At 53.4% G+C, this 10,364-nt stretch overlaps 1 protein-coding gene across 1 annotated transcript; it reads left to right on the top strand.

The window, feature by feature from the left end:
• The first annotated feature begins 4,327 nt into the window (after positions 1–4,327).
• LOC109320356 (heat shock protein 30-like) lies at positions 4,328–6,346 on the top strand. The gene is given in 1 exon segment (XM_019550417.1): positions 4,328–6,346. A coding segment is annotated over 1 exon segment (774 nt). The 5' UTR covers positions 4,328–5,378; the 3' UTR covers positions 6,153–6,346.
• Positions 6,347–10,364: the final 4,018 nt, after the last annotated feature.

The raw sequence follows: 10,364 nt of genomic DNA, 5'->3' as shown, positions 1-10,364 counted from the left end.
CTACATGGAAGTTGTCAGCGGATTTAATGGAAACTGTTTTTTGCTGATTGCCCAGCTCAGTGTTGAGGAGCGGGGAACGTGTCAGTGCTTTGTGTGTAAAAATCACTGATTGAAGGGCGTAGTATGGAGAAGATAGTATTACATGTGGCGTACACATACAGCGTGTCTTAAGCCAGTGTAATTAACCTTTACAGCCCCATAAAAAAAGAGCAAATAAGCACCATAAAAAAGTCATATACAGAGAGGCTGAGGGAACTGGGTTCATTTAGTCCACAGATGAGACGACTGAGAGGAGATTGAAGAGCGACTTTTAACTACCTGTAGGGTTATTGCTAAGAGGATGGAGCAAGGCTGTTCCCAGTAGTGGCAGATGACAGAACAAGAGGCGATGGTCTCAATTTGCAGCAAGGGAGGTTTAAGTTGCATGTTAGGAAAAACGTTCTCGCTTGGAGGGTGGTGAAGCACTGGTACAGGTTTCCTAGAGAGGTGGTGGACTCTCCATCCTTGGAGGTTTTCCAGGCCTGACCGGACAAAGCCCTGACTGGGATGAGCTAGCTGGGGCTGGTCCTGTTTTGAGCAGGGGAGTGGACTATATGATCTCTAGAGGTCCTTTCTAACCCTAAATTTCTATGATTCTACGAAAAAGCTCTCTGGGTATTGTTGCCTCAGGAAAAATCTGTACGAAATCATCCGTCTACATCTGTCCTGGTGCAGTTGTTTGTTTCCTAGGCAGACAGGTGCTCTCCTGCCGCTGTGGCAGGGCTCTGGAGCGATGCGCACTGTGTGCACTCCTAGATATACGCGTTAACAGTCTGTCTTTTTTTCCTAGCGTGATCCAGCGTTTCTCAACCTGTGGGTCGCAACCCAACAACGGGTCTCAAGAATATATGAAAGGGTTGCAAACAAATTTAAAAATGGAAACACACAGGAAACTGTGGCTTTTTCCTTGCAGGATGGCAAAGGGGGTTGCTTGCCCCGCCCTTGCCGCATAGCCAACACCCCTCTGCCCCACACACAGTAGGGGACTGGGCCTGGGGGTGGGGGACAGCAGGTCAGGTCTGGCCACTGATTTACACAAATGGGTCCTGGTTCAAAAATGTTGAGAACCACTGGCACAATTTACATTGCTGCAGAACTGCTGGACACCACACTAGTATACATGTGTCAGGTATTTAGTAGGTTACTGTTTTCTGGATGAGTGTCCCAACAGTCTTGGGAACTAAATATGACCTAGGGCCTGGACTTCTGGAGGAGACAGTTGTGAAGGCTGGAAGATAAGAGCCCAATAACTTCTTGCCCATGGCAGGGGACTGGATTTAATGATCTGCCAGGTACCTTCTGGGCCTTCGATTCTATGGTATTGCACCATGCTTTAAAAGTGTAACAGCCAGGACTTGTGAGGAGCGATCCTAAGAAGAGGAGTCCTATACAGGGCTGAGGGGACTTGTGCCAGAAAACTTCCTCGCAATTACAAAAGGGGTTTGTAAGGCAAATGTTGAGAGAAGGGCAGAGGGACGTCAGCACCCACTCTAGCAATGTCTTCCTGATGGAAAACCCCTCTCCTGACACCCTGGAGCCTGTCCTTGTGTTCCTTTCCTTTTTGTATCGTCAGCTCTCATGATGGTGCCAGACCTTGCATTAAGACTCGTGCTTCTCTTCATGGCCCTGCTGCTGCTAGGAAGAGGTAAGTTTCTATCTTTTATCACAAACAAAAAGTAAGTTTTTAGCCCTCAAGATGCAAACAAAAGCTGTAAAGGTGGACTCTAGTACCCAGAACAGAGGCCAATTGAAAGTCTGTGCCCTTCTAAAAATCTCAGCTGGGGCAGCCTAATGCGGTCGATTAGTGGGGTGACACGATGGTGGTGGGTTACAGCAGAGGCACTCAACCCCTGACCTGTGGCCCAGAATGGGTCTTGAAGCCCGTGGGGCTCCTTAAGCATCCAGAACTGTATCCGCGCGTGGGCGCGAGGCAGCGGGAGCCGTGGTAATTCACACATGCATCGATCCCCTGCCAACAAAATTCCAAGCTTCACAGGCCAGGTGACATGGCCTTGCACATTGGAGCCTACTGGCATGTGCAGGGCTGAAGCAGGGGGGACAGAGCTGGCACTTGTGGGGCTGAGCCAGGGCAGCAGGCCTGGTCTGGCTTGTGCAGGGTAGAGCTGGGACATAGTTGCCCAGTCTGGTGTGGGCAGGGCTGGTAGTGGGGGATGGGCTTTGGCTGGCGCATGTGGGGCTGGGGCAGTAGACTGCATTCATTGAAGGGCCATGGTCACAATGTGGGCCATGGACTGGATCTGGCCCATGGGCCCACCCTGTGTCACTCATCTGGCCCATAGGGCTAAAAGCTCGGGCACCACTGGGTTAGGGTGCTGGTTCTGGTTAGCACTCTTTCCTGCCCAGGGCAGGGGGTCGGACTCGATGATGTAATTGGTCCCCTCTGACCCTAACATCTAGGAAAGTATGAGACCGTAAGGTTCAAGGCAGCCCCTCGGCGACCCAAGGCCTCCCTTGGAAACTGCCTACTCCTGGTTTTCACTTGGATGGTGGAAATATACCCATGCAATTGCTGAGAATATGGACTGCTTGCAAGAGGGCAGATCGCCTTTAGCCGGCTGCTGTGTTCAAGCTCCTTGGTGGTGGCGGTGGTCCTGTCCAGTCCTTTGTCCAGGACCTCTTGAGTGTGTGTTGACAAAGTTTTATAGAAGTAGGACTATAAGACGGACAAGCTGCAAGGCACATGGTGTGAAGCTATCCTAGCACTGACCATGATGTGATGGGGCCTCCTGCCAGAGCATCCTACAGCTTTGTTCATCCCTAATGTCTGACTTGCCTCCCTCCTTCCAAGGAGTCTTAAACTTTGTCCTGTACAAGTTCAGGCACCTGCTGCCGAAGGAGCAGCAGGCCATGTATGAGCTCTCCATGATGTTCTCCCAATTTCAGCAGCGCTTGCAGAATGACGATGTCTCCCCCGACAAGGTGAACTACACCAGGTGAGTGCTGGAGTTGTGGGGTGTGTGCGGTAGGGGGGCTGGGTCCCTGTGTCAGGGCAGAGCAGGGAGGAGTCATCAGCACAGACCTTGGGTGTGCTCAGTGGTTGTCAGTGATCAGCGGGACACTGCTCTGGGGCTCTTTGCTCCTCCATAGCCCTGGGGCCTGGGTAGGCCCTGTCCAAGGCTTCACTGACTTTCCATCCCTGGCAGAAGCACTGCAGCCTGGGAACTATGTGACGTCCATTCCCCCGAGCTGCATCATCTGATGTAGTCCCAGCGTCCCTTGTCCTGATTCTTGCCACATTGCCGGCTGTGAGCCCTGCAAACCCTGAGAATCTGCTGATCAGCCTCCTTGACAACGGATGCAAGTCCCGCTGCAATCTCATCTCTAGGCCTAAAGGCTCAGAGCTTTGAGTCCTCGCGGCACCCGTGGAAAAGGCTTGCTGGTCTCTTGAGAGCTAACAGCCTTGCTCGGTGGCATTAAAGGTCCTAATTTTTTTAACAGGTTGTCCAGTTCTTTAGTGCTAGGGTGTTGCATGGAGGGGGTGGGGTGATTTGGGTGGGTGACGACTCACAAGCTGATACATCTGTGTCCTTGGTTAAGAGCTAAGAGGGTTTGGATGTGTCCAGCACTTTGAGGGGGAAGGGAAGCAGAATCACAGAAAAGTAGGACTGGAAGAGACCTCTGGAAGTCATCTAGTCCAGCCACCTGCTTGAGGTAGTATTGTTTCTGTCCAGACAATGCCATGCAAGTCGTTGCTTATGCCTGACCTATTCCTAAATGTGCACAATCTGCCCCATCTCACAACGATAGCTATTGCCTAAAGACACCCGAAGCACCTTAACTTGCCATGGGTAAAACACAGGGATAAGGATTGTCAGTGTCCCACTACTATGAGAGTTGGTACAACGCACTCCAGCACAGGGCAGGCCTGGTCTGTGCTGCTTTGCCCTGGCCCAGGTGGCCTGAGCTGCCTCAAAGCCATTGTGGGGGGGCGGGGTGTAATGCTGGCTCTTCCTGAGGCTGGGCAATAGGCCCACTGGCATCTCTCCCCAGACTCCCTGCTCTGGGCTTGGCACTGAACATCAAGAGATCCCCGCCCAACAATTTTAGTGATATCTTCTGGTGCTGGTCATCCCTTGCCCCAGCAGCAATAGAAGCAGCGACGGCAGCGACCAGCGGGGCCCACCCTATCCAGGTTTTTAACATTGGATCTGTCCCCACAGCCCACCAGGGGTGTAAGGTCCACATCCACCACCGGCTGCCATCTGCAGGCAGCCCACCATGACTGGCGGTCACCACTGCAAAACTCGAGGACATCAAATAGTCCCTGCTCTGGGCTTGAGTGGAAGTGTCGGGTAGCCTCCGCAGCAGCTTGGGATCCCTGTCTGAGATGCTGCCTGTGGCTTGTAGCCAGCACCTGGCTGTTCTGTGCTTGGCAGCCTGGGGCTCTGTGGCACCCGCCTGAGGGGCGTATGCATGTGGCTGTCTCTCTGTCTGTCTTCTCAGGGCAACAGGACACACTTGAAGAACCACCTAAAGGAGTATCACATCAAGCACAACATCCTGTATTTCCTGGCCTGCACTGATAAGTACACCATCGGCTCCTGAAAGAAGTAGGTACAGCTTCCACCCGCTCCAACTTCATGGCCCAGCACCTCTCCTCCGCATCAACTATAACATCATCATTACAATTGTCACACGCAATATATTTGTGGCCATCTGGGTGCACAGCGGGGCGCACAGCATGCTTCTGAACGACCTTTGCCCCAGCAGACTTTCCTGCTTGGATGATGCATCATGCCCCATTGAGAGGCAGGGTTCTGCAGTGCAGCAGACACTGGCTTGGGACTTGGGGGCCTATTATATTCCCAGCTCTGCTTCTGTCCTTGGCCAATTCACTGCTGCACTTGCTACCTCAGTTTCCCACTCTGACCCATGGATTTTAAGTGCTTGAGTCAGGGATTATTTCTCACTACGTTTATACAATGCCTGGCACAGGGGGCCTCATCCTCAGGCCTGGGGCTGCTGCAGGCATATCATTCCTTTTGTAGCATTAGATGATGCTTTACCCTGGGGAACTAGCTCCCACTGAGGGGAGTCCGGCCACTTGCCCCAAAGAGCAGCAGAGCTCGTGTTGCTGATAGCCTCGGCAGGTACCAACGCTGAATGCATGCTGGGGAGAAACATACAGAGCAGCCACTGACCTCCCATTGCCTGTGCTGAGTAGCGCTTTCTCTGCCAGCTGCAGTAATAAAGCATTCATAAGCTACCTCTGGAGGATCCCCTGACTCATTCCAGCTGGCCATTTTGGTTCAGGTAACAGGCGCTGTTATTGTGGCACAAAACTAATCCCTGAGCCATCAGTCTCTTAAAAATAGAAGATGGCATCTCGAGGGCGTGGAAGATGCAGAGAATTCTGGATGGGGCCAGGCCTGGCCGGCATGGGCAGAAAAGCCGCTGGCTCCCACCAGCCGAGCAGAAGGGCTCCAGCACCACTGGAGAGGACTCGGCCCCAGCGCCCTGAGCCAGTCGCCGAAACAGCGATGCTGTGCCGCCTGCACCTCCAGCCGCCCTCCCACAGTGCCCTGGCTCCCTGGGTGGGCCCCGTGCGCATGCTGTGGCCTCAACCCAGCACCGTCTCTGCTGAGCTGGAGCAGGAGCTGTGATGGGAGATAGAGCAGGCCCAGGAGCTTCTGAGCAGTGTCCAGCAGCTCTTGGCAGGTGGAGGGAGCAGTAACCCCAGCAGAGAGCAGAAGCAGAGCACCAGCGTGGCCTTGCCCCAGGGAGTGGACCGGGCCTTCACCGTGTGCCAGGACGTCAAAGGCTTTGCCGCCAAGGAGCTAATGGTGAAGCTGGTGGGCAGGAAGGTGCTGCTGAGAGGAAAGAAGGAGACACAGAGTGAGGATGGCAAAGGCTTCTTCTGCTACAAGTATGAGGTGTTCAAGTGGGAGTGGGACTTGCCTGAGGGTGTGGACCCTGATGGCCTGACCTGCTTCATCTCCAGTGAGGGCCAGCTGCACATCAAAGCCCCACGCCAGGCCCTGACGCCCACCCTCGAGAGGAATGTGCCCATCCAGATCACCTTGGCGGGCGGTGCAGAAGCTGAAGCTTTGCTGGGCTCTGAGGTGGGGGCTGATGGCATAGCCAAGGCATGACAGGGACTGAGAGCTGACAGCCGTTGCCCAGGCTGAGCCAGGGAGAGCAGAGAGAGCAGAGTCCCGGAGCAGCAGCAGAACTGAGATCTATGCAGGCTCGGTGGGTGTGGGATGGTGTCAGGGACTGTCTAACTGCCCTTGAGATTTGTATCATGTCACTCCTTTTTACATGAAATAAATGGGTTTGTCTTTTCCATGTGTTGCTGCTGCCTTTGCGAGCTCGCTGCATCCCAGTTTCTCCCTGTGCTCCTCTTTTTCTTTTCCCAAGGAGGACTGATGGCCTTATTGTTTTGAGGTGCGGGGCTGGGAGTCAGGGTAGCCTGATCCAGTTCCTGAGTGTGCTCTGGACCCCCTTTGTGACCACAAGCATCCCTGTCCTGTTGGGCCTCCACTCCTTAAGTTTGGCGGATGCAGATGAAAACTTCTGGGGCCTTGTCCTGGCTGTCCTCCGGGAACTGGGCACGCTGCTTGCCCTTACAGCTCCAGGCTGAGGAGGGAGCAGAGCTCGACTCGCAACACAGAGATGGAAGCTGCAGAGCAGTGTTTTCAAGCAGCCGGAGCATCTGGTGGGCGCAGCCCTGCACGCTGTGGGGCCCGATTTGTCACAGGTGCTGAATGCCGCCCGTCACCCCTACCTGCTGTTGCCAAACAAACTGAGGCTGAGGCTGCATGCTCCAGGACTGTGGTTGTCATGGGTGACTTCAGTTACCCGGACATCTCGTGGGAGGATCACTCAGCAGAATCCGAGCGGTCGCAAAGCTTCCTCTTGTGCGTGGACGACCTGTACCGGACTCAGGAAGTTTTCGGGGCAACAAGAGGTAAGGCGCTCCTCAACCTGGTACTGGCTACTGGGAATGACCTAATCGACGACATAGTGATCGCTGGGAAGCTGGGTGGCAGCGACCATGAGCTGCTCAGCTTCACCATGCACCATAAAGCTGGCAAGTCAGTCAGCAACACAGAAGTCCTTGACTTCAGGAAAGCCAACTTTGACAAGCTCAGGGGGCTTGTCGGTCAGGCCCTCAGGGACCATGACCCCAGGGAAAGGGTTGTTCAGGAAAAGTGGTTGCTTCTCAAGGGAGTGATCCTCGATGCACAAGCTCAGGCTATTCTGTCTCGGAGGAAAGGCAGCAAGAGGGCACAGCAGCCCCCCGGCTCTCCAGGGACCTAGCAGACCTGAGGCTGAAAAGAAAGGCCTACAAAGGATGGAGGATGGGATTCACCTCCAAGGAGGCATATTCTGCGCTGGTCCGGTCCTGCAGGGAGCAAACCAGGAAAGCCAAGGCTGCAACTGAACTCCAACTCGCTTCGAGCATCAAGGACAATAAAAAGTCCTTTTTCAGAAATGTGGGGAGCCAGAGGAAAAGCAAGGGAACATTGGACCCCTGCTGAACCAGATGGGACAGCTGACAACTGACACCCAGGAAAAAGCCAACCTATTAAATGGGTATTTTGCATTGGTCTTTCATCAGTCCCATGGGACACCCATGCCCTCTACAGGACAGGGAGGTCCGGGTGAGGGAGATCCCCTGCCCTCCATCAGTGCTGACCTCATGAAAGAACACCTCGAGAGACTAGACACCTTCAAGTCAGCTGGCCCTCACTATCTGCACCCCAGGGTACTCAAGGAGCTGGCGAGCGTCATAGGCCAGGCCCTGGCACGGATCTTTGAAAACTCCCGGCGCTCTGGTGTAGTGCCCGAAGACTGGAAGAAGGCCAATGTGGTGCCGAACTTCAAGAAAGGGAGGAAAGTGGATCCGGCTAACTATAGGCCCATCAGCCTGACTTCTATGCCAGGAAAAGTCTTAGAAAAGTTTATTAAAGAGACCATCCTTAATGGACTAGCCGACGCCAACATCCTAAGGGATAGCCAGCAGGGGTTTGTTACGGGTAGGTCTTGCTTGACCAATCTCATTTCGTTCTACGACCAGGTGACCTATCACCTGGACAAGGGAGAAGAGGATGTCATATATCTTGACTTCAAAAAAGCCTTCGATCTGGTATCCCATGATCACCCCTTGGCGAAACTGGCCAACTGTGGCCTTGGTTCCACCATGATCCGCTGGCTGGGAAATTGGCTCCATGGTCGGACCCAGAGGGTGGTAATTGATGGAAGTCACTCCTCATGGTGTTCTGTGACCAGTGGGGTCCCCCAAGGCTCTGTTCTTGGACCCATATTGTCCAGCATCTTCATAAATGATGTGGACATAGGAGTCAGGAGCGGACTGGCCAAGTTCACCGATGACACCAAACTTTGGGGCAAAACATCCTCGCCAGAAGACAGGCAGGTGATCCAGGCTGACCTGGACAGGCTCAGCAAATGGGCAGATGAGAAACTGATGGTGTTTAATGCCAAAAAATGCAAGGTTCTCCACCTTGGGAGGAAAAACCTACAGCACCCTTATAAGCTCGGCAGTGCTACGCTGGCTAGCATTATGGAAGAAAGAGACTGGGGGTCATCATTGACCACAGGATGAACATGAGCCTAGCAATGCGAAGCTGCGGCTAGTAAAGCGACCAAAACGCTGGCTTGCATCCATAGATGCTTCTTAAGCAAGTACCGGGACATCATTCTGCATCCAGTCTTGGGCTCCACAATTCAAAAAGGATGTGGAGAAGCTTGAGAGAGTCCAGAGAAGAGCCACATGGATGATCAGAAGTCAGGAGAACAGACCTTACAATGACAGGCTGAGAGCCATGGGGCTCTTTAGCTTGGAAAAGCGCAGGCTCAGCGGTGATCTGATGGCCACCTATAAGTTTATCGGGGTGACCACCAGGATCTGGGGGAATGTTTGTTCACCAGAGCGCCCCAAGGGATGACGAGGTCGAATAGTCACAAACTCCTGCAAGACCGTTTCAGGCTGGACGTAAGGAAGAATTTCTTTACTGTCCGAGCCCCCAAGGTCTGGAACAGTCTGCCAGCGGAGGTGGTTCAAGCACCTACATTGAACACCTTCAAGAGCAAATTGGACGCTTATGTTGCTGGGATCCTATGACCCCAGCTGACTTCCTGCCCTTTGGGAAGGGGGCTGGACTCAATGATCTTCTGAGGTCCCTTCCAGCCCTAATGTTTATGAAATCTATGAAACTGCTCTGGGTGCTTGGAAAGCTTTTCCCTGGGGAAAGCAGAGTGGGCCTGCACTAGAGAGCCTGCGCTGCTGAAGGCCCCTCAAGCGCCCGCTGTTTAGAAACCAGCCCCTGTCCCTGACTGGCCCAAGCTCAATCAACTTTGTCATCTTCCTTTAAATAAGGAGCTGTGCTGTAAAGCCAAGGAAAAATAGCAGGGTAGGGAGTGCGGACCAGGCAGCACGATGCCTTTTTAACCCTGGCATCTCCAGAGTTGACATTACAAAATGTGTTTTCTGTCCAGGGGATTTTGTACAACACAAGCTCTGAAAGGATGGTGATAACAAGGACAGGGTGGGAGAGGGTGTCCGGAGCTGGGCAAGGGCTGCTCAAGCAAAGAGACTTAAGAAGAAGTCTTCTGTATCTGAACAGCTGTGCAGTCACCATTTATTGGAACAGCGTCCCGCTGATTGAGTCAATGGCAGCAGATCCTGGCCTCGGCCTCCTGCCACTTGGAAACAGAGCTAGCGAGATAGACAGCAAGATCCAAACCTGAGTTCCTAGCCCTGGACTATTTTTTTTCCCCTATGATCCAAAGATCTATTTGATGCTGAGCCGGACAGTTATAGTAGCGACTGCACTGCCGAGAACGATCTCTCATCAGAGAGAAGACGCAAACAGGAGCGTTACACAAAGACGCTGCTTAGTGCAGGGATGTGAGCCAAGACAGCTGCTGTCTGCCGAGCGTCTAGGGACCAGCTCAGCAGTCTGCCTGGCACAGAGGTGAGAGGCAACGGTCGATGCCAGCTGCTGCCTGGCTGGCCTATGGTTCTTGCTCAGAAAGACCCATCAGCACCAGACCCTGAAAAGCAAAAACTCCAAGCAGGCCCTGGATGTGCCTGGGGACAGAGTCTTGTGCATGGGTCTTATGTGCATGTTCCTTGCAGCATTCATCTCAAATGCCCTGCTGTTGTCAGCTGATGCAAATACGAGAGCCAGAGCAGCAATGTGAGTGAACATGCCAATGATGTGTGCATGCACATTGGTACGTGCATGAGCCCACGTTCCTTCAAGTGAGCCTGCATGTGCCAATTGGATGTTGCGTGTCCTATCAGCGTTTCCCGAAACACTGTCTGACTCAGGAGT

The sequence above is a fragment of the Crocodylus porosus genome, unplaced genomic scaffold, assembly GCF_001723895.1.
Source record: "Crocodylus porosus isolate Cpor-Errol unplaced genomic scaffold, CroPor_comp1, whole genome shotgun sequence".
Classification (NCBI taxonomy): Eukaryota; Metazoa; Chordata; order Crocodylia; family Crocodylidae; genus Crocodylus; species Crocodylus porosus.
Note: the sequence above shows the minus strand (reverse complement) of the source record. Positions and strands in the feature narration are given on the sequence as shown.